At 48.1% G+C, this 15931-nt stretch overlaps 1 protein-coding gene across 1 annotated transcript; it reads right to left on the minus strand.

Moving 5' to 3' along the window:
• Positions 1–11945: 11945 nt before the first annotated feature.
• LOC307098557 (CREB-binding protein-like) lies at positions 11946–15011 on the minus strand. Its single transcript, XM_079769480.1, has 2 exons — positions 14858–15011; positions 11946–13667 (listed from the first exon to the last, which is right to left on the minus strand). The coding sequence occupies exon 2, from the start codon at positions 13652–13654 to the stop codon at positions 13232–13234; it is 423 nt and encodes a 140-aa protein (XP_079625606.1). The 5' UTR covers positions 13655–13667; positions 14858–15011; the 3' UTR covers positions 11946–13231.
• Positions 15012–15931: the final 920 nt, after the last annotated feature.

Genomic DNA, 15931 nt, shown 5'->3' on the forward strand with positions numbered 1-15931 from the left:
TGGGTTAAGTCCGGTCAGTGGCAACAGAGCCACATAGAGTGTCCAGATTAGTTTCTCAAAATGAGAGAATTTGTGGTAAGAGTAAGGGAATCTCTGAGTCCAGAATCCTACAGGCATTCGTTTTTTGTCTTCTGTTCCTCTTTTGTATAGTCCCCAGCTGCCAAGTTCTGTCATGAAACTAATGTCTAGTACTATTTTGCCTCCTGGTCTGATACTTTGTAGGGATTGAAAGTCGTGTATGTAGTCCTTTAATTGTTTAAATGCTTGTTCCTGTTCTTGGGTCCATATGAAATCTACTGCCTTCCTGGTGACTTTTCATATGGGTTTTGCAATGTCTGCCAGGTATGGTATGTGTTGTCTCCAGTACATGAAAAGTCCCATTAATTGTTGTGCTTCTTTTTTATTGGTTGGGCTTTTTAGGTTTAGCAATATGTCTATTACTTTGTTCGGTATGTTCCTACCTTCAGAGCTCCAGTGGACGCCTAAAAATGTTTTGGTGTCTGGGGGCTGGATTTTGTCAGGATTAATTGTCCAGCCTAGTGATCTTAGGTGTGTTACTAGTGACTCTAGATCAGATTGTAGAATTTCTTTGTCATTGTTATAGAGTAGAATGTCATCTATGTATTGTATGATTGTGGATTTGTATTTTGTGGGGGTCAATGTTGTTAGCAAGTAGGTTGCGTGCGATTGTGGGTGAGTTTTTGTATCCTCGTAGGAGTCTTTTGAATGGGAATTGTTTGCCTTGCCATGTAAATGTGGTAATGGGTCTGGATTTTTCAGCTATGGGTATTGCAAAGAACTTGTCCGAGAGATCAATTGCTGCCATAAATTTAGGGTTGTCTCTCTGGCCAATATTGATGACTTCTTGTGCGTCAGGCAGGCAGCCATCTATCTTTGGTGAGGCCTTATTCAGGTTGCCATAGTCAATTGTGATCCTGTAGGTGCCAGTAGGCTTTTTTACAGGCCAGATTGGGCTGTTATAAATGTGTGATCTGCCTGGTTCTATTATATCTTCTTCCAGATGTTTTTAAGTGCTTTGGTTACATCCTCATGTCCTCCTTTTAGAGGGTATTGAGGTGTGAATGAATTTGTATTTGGTTCTGGTAATGTTAATGGAGGTATTTGTAGTTCAGTGAGGAATGTTTTGATTTTATGTAGCCTGCGTGTGTGGGAAATGTGACAAAATAATGTTGGTAGGATGTCCATACCTAATATGTTTTGAACCTGAGGTGAGACTAGGAATGTGATTGGGATTTGTTTGCCTTTGTGTAGTATTTTTCCTTGTGTTGTGTAGGCTGGGGTCACGTTTCCTGTGACTCCTTCAATATGTACTGTAGGTCCTTTCTTTGGTCCTGCATTTAAGTGTTTTTGTAAGTGGTGGGTTTCTTTTAGCAGGGAGACCTGCGAGCTGCTATCTATTAAAAAGATTTTGTATTGTAATGGCCCGCTTTCCAGGGAGATTTGGAGGGATATGTTTGGTCTGTTGTCCTTTTTTGTGTTGAATGGTGTGTCTATAACTAATGGGGGGTTATTGGATGTAGGCACTGTAGGTGGGATTTCTTCAGGGTCTGTAGTGTGGAAGTCATGTTCTGGCATATGTGTCTGGTGTGGCCCCCCTATTGCCTGGCAGGTTGATTTTGCCGGCGGGGGCCTCTCCCATTTCCCTGATTCTGTCTGAAGGGCTTTTGACTATTTCAGAATGGGTTGTTATTTCGAATCTCTGTCCTGAAGGGGTTTCTTTGATTTTGTGGTTGGGTGGGTGGGTTTCTGTTGAATGGGTTGTTATTACTTCTAACTGAGTTATTTCTAAATGGATTATTATTATTATTATTTCTGAATGGGTTATTGTTCCTGAAGAATGGGTTGTTTTTTCTCCAATAATCTGCCTGTCCTTGTCTGTATTGATTACCTTGTCTGTTTTGATTGGTTTGGGGTGTTTTTAAGGGCTTTAGAGGTCCTCTATACTGTTGCATGGGGAATAAATATTTCTTTGATTCCTTTGCCGTGAAGGCAAATTTCTTTTCTGCTAATAGGTCTTGGTGCAGTTGGATTTTCTTTTTAATATCCTCTGCAGTGCTTGACCCTGCAATAAGGTTTTGAAGCTGCATTTTGTAGCCATCTGGGGCGTTTCTTATTAGTACTTTGACTATCCCTTCTACATCTGAATTTTCCCATGGTGAGCTCAGATCTGGTTTATAGAGGCTCGTTAGGATCACCAGTTTCCTTAATTGGGTCTGTAATTGTGTACGAGACCCCCAGTGTTCTGAAAACTGTCCTGAAGACAGGTCCACTGCTGGGAATGCTCTTCTCCATGCATCTCCTATCCAGCTCCATAAGGATCTTACTGTATTTGAGTGTTGTTCTGCAATTTCCTTTAGTGCCGTTTTTAATTTGGCTAATTCTATTGCATCTCTCACTGCTGTGAGTTCATCTGCACTTAACATAGACGTGTGGCCTCCAAGTTCATATATTTTTACAAGCCACTCTATGTCCGTTAATTCTCCTTTAATCAATAGTTTTCTGAGTTCTGCTAGTTCCTGCCTTGAAAATGAGGTGAATTCTACTGATTCCTCAGTCCCTTCATTTTCCGATTTTATTACCTTCTTTTTTACTATTACTAGCTTGCTGGAGTATTTTGCAACTACCTTCTGTGCTAGTGATTTTCCCTTGTCAGTGTCCTCCTGCAGGTGATGGATTGTCTGTAGTAATATTCCTGCTACCTCCTGTGGTGGCGATCTTTCTATTATTGGAATCAGATTGTTAGGATCTACTATGTTTTGGTTGAGGCCTGGGGCTGTCTGGATTTTATATTTGGCCCTCAGGGCGTCCTCTGCTGGTCTCCATTTGCTTTCTGATGGTATGTTAGGTTTGGTAGGGTTGTTTCTTTTGAAAAGCTTGTTGAAGAAGTCTTTAACCTTGTGCATGGTGTTGAGTGAGGCGGAGTCTTGGTCCGTACCTACCAAATGGACAGAATCCTTGTGTATGTGATGTGTTCCTATTGCAGTATGTGGTTTCTAGATGGAGAGTGTGTTAGTTTTCTTAGAAAATTAGGAAGAGTTTTAGCTAGCTTCTTCAAAATTTTGTTCATAAATTCGGCTCTGCTGTAAATTTATTCTTCAAAAAAATGTCATTTTCCTTTTACTTTCAGTTTCCTTTAATTTAATTCCTTTAATTTGAAGGGGAGTTTCGATTTTGGACCGAACGTGGGCAACCCGGTTATGCTCTGGTGTCGAGTCTCCAGATTGGGAATAGGTCGGTTGGTATAATCCACCAACTCGCAGAGAGACTGCCAGGACCCTCATGCGTTAGCCAGTCGGGAGTCAGCCTCTCCTGGGTATGCCCTCGCCGTGGACGACCTCTGACCCATGTCCTTAGAGACTAGTTTGCTTTTGGCTGGTACCAGGTTAATCCCCTTTACACTCGGTGGTCGTTTCCTTAATACTCAGACCAAAACCTGAGTGTTTTTTGCCAATTTTAAATAATTATCCATCTGCGCTGTGGAGAAATTTGTTTTGGAATCCTGCCAACTATGCCATTGTCCCAATTATGCCCCAATTAATTAATTATCTGCCTAGACTTAGTGGGACATACGCAGGTGACCAGGGGTCAGCAATAACGGCCTGTCCCCTGGTACTTCAATGTCTAGACAGTTGAGCCGAACCAGAACACATGAACACACAAGACAGAATTAGGATGCAGTCACACCGGGTTTATTTACCTATTCCTAGTGGGTCCTAGGCTCGGCAAAGGCCGCCCGGCGAGGCGCACCGAAAGACGGACGTCGAAGACGGAGACAGACAGGCGGCTGCAGTTGGTTCAGGCTCGCACAGCAGAGCAGTCAGCCAGGGGCTCGTCTCACAGAGTCCCCCTCTCATCAGGCAGGAGACGGCAACTGAAGACAGTCCGGTGCTTATATAGCCGGTAGTAAACACCTTGTGTCTGATCGGTGTGGGCCAGACGGTTTGCCTTATGCTAGGAGCAGGGCGTTTACACTTTAAGGGCTTAGGGCGTTCACATCAAGATAGTGGGGCATTCACCATGTTTATAACATTTTGGAAGTTACAGAGTATTGGGGTCTCCACACAGCAAATATTTCACGCATTAGAGGGATTTCCTTATGACCATAACATTATAACAACGTGTATTCCTCCCAGAAGCCTTGGACAACAGATTTGGGTTTGTTAACTGGTTGGGGCAACATACAGAGACATTTCCAGTCACGAGTAAGGAGACCGAAGCTCAGGCAGGGGGTGACTGGCCCTGGTTTACCTCCCTAATAAGTGGTGGAGCGGTTATTGAGAACTCAGTTGGGTTGGATGAAAACAAAATCAGACATGGGGTATAATTCCTAGCATATGGACTAATTTTGTGAAATAATATTGATTTCATTTCATTTGTTAAATCAGTGGTTCTCAACCTTTTTAATGCCACAACCCTTTAATACAGTTCCTCATGTTGTGGTGACCCCCAGCCATAAAATTATTTTTGTTGCTACTTCATAATTGTAATTTTGCTACTGTTAATGAATCGTGATGTAAATATCTGTGTTTTCCGATGGTCTTAGGCTCTACAGCAGTGGTTCTAAAAGTAGTCCTGAGCGCCTTACTGATACATGTCCATCATGGATCAGTAAGGTCTCTACTCCTCTACTGCACTCTGCCCTCATTGAGAGACAGGCCAGCAAGCTTTCACCATCAGGGGTGTTGCTGGTTACCACGCGGAGAAAAGGAACATGCAGGAGCCATGTGATGGTTCCTAAGGCTTTGTGTGGAAGTAAACTATCATGGTGTTCTCCTCTCACTGGCAAAGGAAGTCTCATGGCCACACTTAACTCCAGGGGCTTGGAAACTATGACCCTACTATGTGCTCAGGAGAAGTAAAACTGCATCTACTTGGTGAACAGCACTAATACTTATCACAGCCCTGAAGAGATGTGAATCTGGGAATTAAAGGCAAAAAGGTACTTTTAATTTTTCCTAATAGATCTCACGCCAAAACAAAAACTCTCAGCTTTCTCATTTGTGATAAAGCACTCAAAATTATAGCAAGATGGGCAGTCCCACAATATCAGGAACTGCTTATCTGTCTCCACCTTTCCAATACAGAGCGCCCTGTCTTGTCATTATCAGCTGCTAAAATAAGATTTGCTGAACTAAAGGAAATGGGGAAAGCAGTGTGCATCACCAGCCATCCCTTAGAGTGCCCATTTCTCATCTTGGTTCTTATTTGACCAAACTCTGTCTTATGACATCCATAGGCAGAGCGGGGCGGGCCGCGTGCTTTTCCAGTTCACTGGGTTATGGAGGCTGTTCTGGGAGGCCAGGCTTTCTCAGCCGAGAGCCTTGAACTTGAACTCACCAATGTCAGGGACTCCAGGAGGGAGCCTCAGGATCACACTACCCCAATAATGCATCTCACAGGTGAGGAAACTGAACCCCAAAGAAAGTAACCACTTGTATGTAGGAATATATGGCCTCCCAAGACCCTTTGTCTTAACATTCTCCATGCTTATGTCTGAATTGACTTTGCAACCTGGGTATCCTGGACCCCAGTCACGTGCTTTCTCTGTCTTTCTCTTTACTATGTTAGCCATGCTGTGAATTGCCATGTGTTCAGGAAAACTGAGAGAGAGGGGGGCGGGGAGAGAGAGGGAGAGAGAGAGAGAGAGAGAGAGAGAGAGAGAGAGAGAGAGAGAGAGAGCTATTTAAATAGTGCTGGCAATTCTGCCTGCTATTCCACCAAATGTAGGGAGGAGAATCTGCTGCTCCCAATCGGTCTTCCTCTCTGCCCCCTGACGGCCAAGGCCACTCTGAACTTGGGAATCTTAATCACAATGTCCAAGAACTACTCAGCTGCATGGCCACAGCGATCTCACGGTACACCGTGCCCTTCTAGAACCCAAATGATTGATGTCACTGTTGGCAACTGGCCTCTTTTGTCTAAGTGGTATTATACGTCACGGAGCAGCTAGGAGTGAGGAGTGCAGGAAAGCCTGGAGAGAGGGGAGAGGCTAGACAGGCAAGAGTAGAGAGCTCACAAAGGACTTATATGCATGCATATAAGCCTAATCAATGGACACAGACAACAGGGCGGTGGTGGCGTGACTGGGAGGTGGGGGGTAATGGGGGAATAAGGACACATATGTAATACTTTAATCAATAAAGAAATTAAAAAAAAAAAGAGTAGAGAGCTCAGGTGCCACTACTATGTGAGGCGGTGAGTCTAGGGCAGGCGTCCTCAAACTATGGCCCGCGGGCCACATGCGGGTGTTTTTGCCATTTTGTTTTTTTACTTCAAAATAAGATATGTGCAGTGTGCATAGGAATTTGTTCATAGTTTTTTTTTAAAACTATAGTCCGGCCCTCCAACGGTCTGAGGGACAGTGAACTGGGCCCCTGTTTAAAAAGTTTGAGGACCCCTGGTCTAGGGGCAGCGTGCGCCTGCTCGGATAATAGCTGTGGGTACAGGCTAATGCTGCTTTGTGGAAAGATGGATTTGTTCACCAGCCGGTGTGCAGCTGCCTCTATGGGACTTTGCCATGAAGAACTGTTTTGTCTGATGGCTAGCTATATGGCCACGGGCTTCTACAATAAAGACTCATTCTCATACACCCACAACTTCTCATGGCTTCTCTGTCTCTAGGACCGGTGTCCAAGAGGGTCCAGCCCCTGGCAGAGGGGCTCGGACCCGACAACTAGTCAAGCAGTGTTTGAGGAGGAACCTGCTCTGACACTGGCTGTAGTCATTAGTAGGATTCAGAAGAATATATGGACCCAGAGCAGCTGTGCTCTAGCTGTGCTCTGACAATAGTCAAATGAAAAAAAGCAAAGTGGATGAAGAGATATAAAAAACGTGCTATTTAGAAAGGGAGGATGGATATGTATACTTAAAAGAAATCTCAGAAAAATGGACAGACAAAAAAGAAGTCCTAAAGACTTAATAGCCAAAATAGTGTGATTGTCAGGTCTCAATCTCTGGTGGTGAAACTAGAAAGAAAGGGGCGAGCATGCCTGCTTCTCCCCCGGGTTCAGACTAGAGAGTGAGGAGGACGCAGATAGGTGGCTGGGGAGGTGCAGAAGGTCAATGAGCATTTCCTGGGTGTCTGCCATTCACAGCGCCTGAGCCAGGCCCCTCACATGCATTTTCTCCTTTGATCCTTCTCAGCTTCGCCTTGAGGTAGGTGTTTCTATTGTCCCCACTATTTATAGATAAGAAAAGGAGAGCAAAGAGAAGTTAGGCGACTTGGTCAAATTCATAAAACAACTAACGTACCAGAAAGAGGGATTTGTACCTGGGCCTTTGGTATCCCAGCTGTAGCCTCACCCTCTTGCTGGGCTCCAGGTAAAGCCCTTAGGCCCGGGCCACATGGAGGTAAAGCCTCCTTAGAATCCAGTTTCTGACTTCTTCTCCACCCACTCCTAGAGACACCAGGCCTGGCTGCAAGGGCTGGGCCCCTAGCTTCCTCCCTCCCGGCTTCTCCGGGTCTGGCTGCCGGGGAGGGAGGAGTGCCCTTAAGGCACTGGCTTTGGATTTGATTGCATATGAAATCACCTGAGGAGTTTCAAAAACTACTGATAATCAGATTCTGTCTTAATATATATGGGTTTTAGCTTAGCAGCAGAGCCTGCCCCTGTATTGGGGCCCTGGGTGAGGGAGACCTGGCTAATCACAGGAGAGCAGAGGCCGGGGGGCCACGGAGAGTCATTGCATCCATATTTCTGTTCAATGCTTCAGCTTTCCCGACTCAGCAAGGGCTGCTCCTGGGTGGTGCTGAGCCAATATTTGAACAGCATTTAGTTCCTAAACCTGCAGTGGCCTGAGCCCCCCAGGTTCAGAACCTCCTCCCGGGGGTAGGCAGCCCTCTCAGCTTCTCTTTCAAGGCCAGCTACTCAGAGCCATAGAGCCACTCAGAGCTCTGGCCCGGCTTTCCAGAGACAGCTCCCGGCCCAGAAGTGTGTCCCTGGGGGACGGGAAACACAACCAAAGGCCCAGGGTACTGCCCCTCCTCCTAGCTTCCTGTCCAGGACACTGAGGGCTCCTTTCTTTGCTGTGGTCCTTTTGCCTTCGTGTTCTGTGCTCGGGGGAAGTTGAGCCTGTGTCTATCCCTGAGATCCAGAGTGAGTTTTGGATTTGAGTTTCTCCAACCACCAAATGGGAATAATAGTGCAGCTGCCTCCTGGGAGGAAGTGGAAGTCAGTATGGGGGCTGGGGAACAAGGCGAACACCCTGCAACGCGGGCCTCACCACAGGCCTGGGGTCGGCCTGGCTATTCTGCTCTCAGAAGCACCTGGACAGACTCAGGGTCTTCACTTTCCTGGACCAAGTTTACTCTCTCATCCCATTGATCCTTTATCTTTGCTCCAAAATAGCCTCCTTGTTTTGGAGTTACACATTTACAAGGAAAGTGTGGCCTCCTCATAGCTTGCTCACAAAGGGTGCCAGGCCCGTACCTCCCCCAGCCACCCAGATCCCCTCCCCCAACCTAAGCGTTCTGACATGAGTAAGAAATGAGGCATGTGCCTGTGTCCAGGCATGAACAGACCCGCCTGGCTGTCTCTGCTTATTCCGATCTCTATCATAAAAGCCAAATTCCCTAGGAGAGATACCGCACATTCAGGGCTCTGGGTGCCTGGGGTGCCGAATTCATGAAAGGCAGCAAAAAAAGGAGCCATGCGGGCAGCAGAGGTAGCAAGGAACAGCGGCATGAATGTGGCCGTCAGTTCATCCAAGGCAAACCCTTGCAGAGGGATCAGGAGGGCCCACCCTTCTCACTTCCTGACTTTATGGCCACTCAGCCCCCACCTGAAATCTGAGTCACCAATCAGGGCTGTTAAACCAGGGGCTCCCCATCCTGCCTCCAGCAGCCTAGTCAGTGCTAGTAGCCTGCAGGGCATAGGGCGGCCCCATTGCACCATCTCCCCGTGTGCAGAGAAGTTTCCAAACCAAAGCAACCTTAATACTCAGCTACAGTTGCCCAGTTAAAACAGTCTCAACTCCGGCCCGTCCCTCAGTAAACTTCTTGTCAGGACCAAGTGTGGGGCCCCAACTTGTCTGTGGCTTGAGGATCCAGCTCTGATTTGTGGGAGCTCTGCGATGCAGGAAGTTCCGTTCCTGAGAAGTTCCTGGGGCCCCGCAGCTTTGGGCATTAAGGTCACAGCAAAGCGTGGTGACCAGGGCAGTCATGGGATGGGGGCTTCTACCAGTTGATCAGTGTGACCTGGTGGTGGGAGGTGCCCATTCCTGTCTCCCAGGGGCTTAAGCTCCTCCCACTGCCCCCACATTAGGTGACCAGGGCTTCTTTGGGTGATACTGCTGGATAGTGGGTCTCTGGTGCAGCTACTCTTCTGGAACCATAGGCTCTTTTACCATCTACCATCCCTGATATTTCCCAGGCCCCACCCATCCAAGTTCGTCTCAAGTCTTTCCCTTTTCTCCGTCCTCTTCCCCTCTCTAAATCTCTCCCTCTTTATGGTGACATTCTCCTCCCCTTTCCTGCTACCAGAGGATGTAGGCCACCTTTCCTCCCATCACAGTGGTCAGGGGCCTGACCAGCAGGCCTCTCTCTGAATCTATAGAGAACCCAAAGGTGAGCATCACAGAGGCCCAAGCCCCTCCCTGTGGTGGGGGGAGGAGGAAACATTTTCTACTCCTTCCTAGTGAGCCATCTCCCCAACCTCCACCACCCACCACAGAAATTAAATGGGGTGGGGGGAGTGCTTCTTTAGACACACACACACACACACACACACACGTCCCAGAATGTCAGCTTACAATAAGACAAAGACTCAAGCAAATTATAACTAATAAGATTCAGCAAGTTTGCCAGATACAAGATCAGCCTGCACAAATTAACAGCATCTTTCCCACCCACAACAGCTACTAGAAAATATTACTAAAAGGAAATCATTCACAGTAGCAATAAGGATCACAAAATATCTGGGCATTAACACTAAAGCTGCTATATAAACTTTACAATTTTTAATAAAGGAAGCAAAATGATCTGAATAAGTAGAGCACTTCCCATGCTATATAGGATGGCCTAATATAGAATGCCTCATCTTGGATGGCTTTATTAAGACCTAATTAAAGTGCCGAAACCGGTTTGGCTCAGTGGATAGAGCGTCGGCCTGCGGACTCAAGGGTCCCAGGTTCGATTCCGGTCAAGAGCATGTACCTTGGTTGCGGGCACATCCCCAGTAGGGGGTGTGCAAGAGGCAGCTGATCGATGTTTCTCTCTCATCGATGTTTCTAACTCTCTATCCCTCTCTCTTCCTCTCTGTAAAAAATCAATAAAATATATATTTTTTAAAAAAAAAGACCTAATTAAAGTAATGATTAACCTACCAATTCAGTGCAATTCCATTCAAAATTCCAAATTGGATTTCTTTTTGAGAAACTCAATATATCATTAGGGTAATGTTATTTTTTTTTCTTTTTGTCTGTTGTACGCAGTTTATTTAACAATATGATATAAGAAATGAGTGGGTACTTTACCATCCTATACAGGGATTGATCTTCTTGAGTTTCCTTTTTCATGGCATTTATAGCACTTGCATGATTGACACTAGAATAGCTTTTCCTCACTTCAAGTTTCACATAGAAGAGAGAATGCTCTTCTCTAGTAACATTAGCATGAGCTAGGAGAGTGGTCATCCCTATTTTTTGTCTAAAATCAGTTTTATCAGAGAGATACAGCAACATTTTTCTGTATCTGCCAGATAAGAGTTTATCTTAAGCCAGCATGTACAGATGCATGTGTGGGAGTGAGTGTGTGTACGCAGGAGCCAATTCCTATCAACCAGGGGTAATACAGTACTGGGAGAACGCCCAGAGTTCACAATAGAAAAAATCTCCCACAACATCAGAAAGTTGTCGGGAAACATTCTAAGCCTGCATTACTTAGGGAATCAGTTTCTGAATATTATTTTTTCTTCTCACTTTTAAACAAATGTTTAAAATCATAAAAATATAAGTAAAAATATGGATATAATGGACTTGATTTTCCTATTAAAAAAGGCATGAGTCACCAGCAATGATGACAAAAAATACAAACAGAACCCCTCTTCCCCAAGAACAAAAATTTTTTTAAAAAAGCAAAGAGAGCCCTGACCAATTTGGCTCAGTGGACAGAGCATCAGCCTGCGGACTGAAGGGTCCCAGGTTCGATTCCAGTCAAGGGCATGTACCTTGGTTGCGTGCACATCTCCAGTAGGGAGTGTGCAGGAGGCAACTAATTGAGTTTCTCTCTCATCGATGTTTCTAACTCTCTATCCCTCTCCCTTCCTCTCTGTAAAAAATCAATAAAATATATTTAAAAAAAGCAAAGAGAGACCAGATATTTAAATCAACTGGTTTTTAACAAAAACATATGCTTTTTATTTTACTTTAAACAGCAATCTACCCTTCTGTGGCTTGGAAGTAGCAGTTCCCTCTAGGAATAAAAAGAGCCTAGATTCTTGGATTTTAGTACAAAGGGTCTAAGAACATGAAAGGAAAAATAAGTGATGCTCTCACAATGCTACAAATCCTCCACAAACTTTTCTAGGGAGTCTACTGTGGTGTCCCCGACCAGGGACAGCTCACTGGGCAATGCACTCCGGTGGGGATATTCACCTGTGGTAGCATTGCATGTTTGGGGTTCCCCAAGTGCCCCTGATCTATGGAGCTGGCCATGGTGCCTGGGAGTCCTGGGTGGGGAGAACCAGTCTGGGGGGAGACGTGGTGTGGTGAAGGCTGGGGCGTATCCATGGTGATGGGCTGGAATGCGGAGGCTGGGACTGGGGTCTGGAGACTGGACAGGGGCCAGGGATCTCACCTGGCTGCTGAGGGAGGTGGCCGTCTGCTGGCCAGGGAGGTGAGGCCTGTGGCTCTCTGAGAGCATGTGCTGCTGGGGCTTATGGGGTTTGTTAAGCCCGTGCTGACAGGAGACAGGCCAAGAGACACTGTGAGAGTTTTAGAAATTTTATTTTTAATACACACCAGTATATCCATTTCAGCAAGCAAGAGTAGGGAGGGCGGGATATTTGTGTGTCTGTGAGGGTCGGATGTAGGTGCAGGCGGTGGCAGGAAGCTGGGTCTAGCGTTGCTTTTCTCGGCTGCTTAGCTGTCTCTTGTGACACCTGAAATGAGAATAACAGGAAAAACGGCAGAGAGGGCAGGAGCCTCAAGTGGGGACAATAGAAAGTACTGAGCGCAGGGGAGAAACTGAGGGCAGGGGAAGGGACAGAGTATGCCCAACAGGGTTTGGCTGGCCTGGGACCCAATCTGCTGCTGGATCGGCTGCTGCTGCATGGCTGCGGGTAGCGTCAGCGCCCCTGAGGCTGCTGGAACTGGGTGTGTCCTGCCCGGCCTGCAGCCATGCCAGCGCTGCCTTCCTGTTGCTGCTGCTGCTGCTGCTGCTGCTGTTGTTCTGCGGCATCTCCCGGTTGCGCCCCAGGTTCATGATGTTCAAGGCCTGGCCCTGGGGGTTCAGGCCTCCCATTGCTTGCTGCTGTGGAGGGACAGCAGGTCGCGGCCCGCTGGCTTGCATGGCGTTCAGGTTCAGCAGGCTGCGCTAGAGCCGAAGGCCGGGCTGGCTGGGCTCGTGCTCTTTAATGAGAGCTGCCATCAGCCGAGGGTTTGACTTGAGGATGTTGAGCACGTGCTGCTGCTAGGGGAGCTGGGAGACTTCAGGGTGCACAGCAGGTCTTGCAGGGCACCCGGCGAGATGCTCTGAGGTGGCTGCACCTGGGGTCTGCACAGACATCAGGGGTCTGGGCGTGCCTCACATGGGCTGTTGCTGGGGGGTGGGTGCCGGATGCCACTGCCGGGGGGCCCGGGGGTAGAATCACAGGCCCACTGAGCTGGATGGGTCACATTCAGGCCCGTGGGGGCCATCTGGCTCTTGGGCATCACTGTGCCTCAGGGGCATACCGTTGTTGGTGCTCACCCAGTACAGGTGCTGCTGCTGCGGCGCCTCCATTGTTGCAGGTGGGCCTGGGCGGGGGGTCGGGGGGCTGGCACCTGGTTAGTGGGCTTCCCAGTGCAAACTGTGGTGGGGGGCTGAGTTCTGGACGCGCGGGAGAAGCTGGCTAGAGACATGCTCACAGGCGAGAGCTGGGGCAGAGTCGGGGGCTGTGGTGTCCAGGGTGTGCTGGGATGCAGTGTGGGGGGCCAGGGCGGTGCCGGGGAGGGGAAGGCAGACTCTGCTGAGGCACGGTGCTGTTGATGGTGGCACCCGCTGGCGCGTGAGCTAGGCGTGCTGCCGGCGGTACTGTATCTCCTGCTGGCGGAGCTTCTGCTTGATGTTGAGGCAGTAGGGAATGGGGCATGGGTTTTCTTGGCAGTGCTTGGCATGGTAGCAGCAAAGGGCGATGAACTGCTTGCACACGCCGCAGCCTCCGTTGGTCTTGCGCTGGCAGCCCTTGGTGTGCTGCACAACCCGCTTCATCTTCTGGCAGGACGGCTGCGGGCAGTTGGCGTCGCGGCACTGGCGGGCGTGCCTCAGGGACTGGATGCAGCGCTGGATGGCCTGGCGCCGCCACTCCCGGAGGCTCCTGAACTGCGGCTCCCCCTGGTTGCCGCCCTCATCGCCCTCCTTGGCCTCTTCATCCAGGCCCAGGCCCACCTTCACCATCTCGTGGGCCTGGCCCTGGCCGCGCAACTCCACTGGCATCGCTAAGGTGACTCTAGAAAAGAGCAGCAGAGAGGAGAGCCTTGTTCAGCAAATACCTACAGAACCACAGAAATCACAGTGTGGTACTGGCTCCGTCAGAGTCAAGCCAGTGTAACGGAATAGAAACGTCACTTCACCTGCAAACTCACCTTCTCAGCGGGTCAGGCCACAAGTCACGGGTTTGGTGGGCTATTTGCTACACTACTACAGCCTAACAAGTGCACCTAAGGGACAGCAACACGAGCACCTTGAGGTCCCTGTGTGACCAGAATTTACTACAAAAAGGTGGCTCCATGGAGAGAACGGCACTTGCTGCTCCACAGGCCGCACTATGTGAGTTTCCTCCTGAAATCAGCAGCAGCTACCCATGCCTGCGAGTGAGACACGGGAAGCGGAGGCAGGAAACTGAGGCAGGCGGGTGCACAGAGCACAGGGCACTGTCTCTTCCCACGTGAACACTGTTGTGTCGCTACTGAGAAGACCAGCTCCCACCGCCAGAGGAGCTGGACTGCGAGCTAAGGAGATGCACTCAGGCTGAGACCAAAAATCAAGGATTCCACCAAACAGCCCCATTATGAGCATCCGGCAACTTTTTTTCAGCTCGCCTAAACTCTTAGGTCTGATCCAACAACCTCAGCGACACCCCCTCCCCTGGGAAACTGTCCTTTAGATCATTTGGCCTCTGACAGTCCCTTCCGCTTAGACCACATTCCCTTTGCTGAGACCAGTCACTTTCCGTTCCATCCTTGCCCAGGGTCCTGACCCGCCCAGAGAATTTCCCGCAGGAAAAGCCCCTTTAGAGTCTTTTAAAACCTCTGACTCCCCTGTCCCTGGGCGCTGGCACCATTTGTGGGTTGAGCCCATCTGCTTTCCAGAAGAGGATGATCTAATACATTTATAATTCTTTATCACTTTTGCCCTCGTGCATGTTAGGTCTGATCAAATAATCAAATTGATACCCCTCCCCTGGGAAACTGACCTAAAGATCATTTTGCAGCCGACATTCCCTTCAGCTTAGACCACATTCCATTTGCAAAGCCCAGTCACTTTCCCCTCCGGACCCGCCCAGAGAATTCCCGACGAGGAAAAAGCCCCCCTAGAGTCCTGTAAAAACTCCGACTCCCGGAGCTGTGGGTGCTGGCACTATTTAGGGGGTCGGCCCATCTACTTTCTAGATGACCTAGTACATTTTTTATTCTTTACCTCTTTCGTCCTCGTGCAGGTCCTCCTTCGCTCCTTCGGCGACCCCAACGGATGCCTCTAAGCTTTGAGACGAGAAGAAAACTGGCAAAACTTCCTGGTTCCTCTTAGCAGCTGCCTAAAGGCAGAAATTCCTGCAGAAATGCGGGAACGGCTCCGCCCCCTTCCCCGCCTCCGCCCCCTTCCCCGCCTCCTCTCCCTTCCCCCAGCCCCGCACCGGGATCTCCAGGACACGTATTCCTCCCAGAAGCCTTGGACAACAGATTTGGGTTTGTTATCTGGTTGGGGCAACACACAGAGACATTTCCAGTCACGAGTGAGGAGACCGAAGCTCAGGCAGGGGTGACTGGCCCTGGTTGACCTCCCTAGCAAGTGGTGGAGCAGTTATTGAGAACTCAGTTGGGTTGGATGAAAACAAAATCAGACATGGGGTATAATTCCTGGCACAGGGACTAATTTTGTGAAATAATATTGATTTCATTCCATTTGTTAAATGAATCCATCAGACTGCTGGGATACAATTAACTGTAGATCTGGAAAAACTCAGGTTTGTGTTTACGACATAATTCAGTAGGAAAGCCCTTTCTAAAGCATATTAGAACGAAAATAGTCACATTTCCCAAAAGTGGGCAATTAACTTTAGTCCTGTTGGCTTTCCAGTGCACTTGCCAAGCAGTCGAGCTTCTGGTTTCTAGATGTGCTTAGATTTCGAGAGGAAAATAAGTAACATGGAAGGCATCTCCTAGAAGAAAAATCCAAATTGGATCTCATTTATAATATTAGAAACACAAAAATGATCTCACTGAAATATGTGGCATAAAAATCAGGTCTCTTCAATTCTGTTTCCACTCTCTTCGCCTACTCGTCACTCATTCAGTGTTTCTATAAAGTAACACCCTTTCCTCTTGTTTTTAGCAGGAGTAGTCTAGGTTGTGCTGTATTAACAAGCAAACCCCAAATCACAGAGGCTTATATCGTGATCATTGCTGAAGCTAAGTAATGGGTATAGCAGTTTTGATATACTATTGTCTCTGCTTTTATATAGGTATGTTTTTTTGTAATAAATGTTTTTTTAAA

Source organism: Cnephaeus nilssonii, assembly GCF_951640355.1.
Source record: "Cnephaeus nilssonii genome assembly, chromosome: 4".
NCBI lineage: Eukaryota > Metazoa > Chordata > Mammalia > Chiroptera > Vespertilionidae > Cnephaeus > Cnephaeus nilssonii.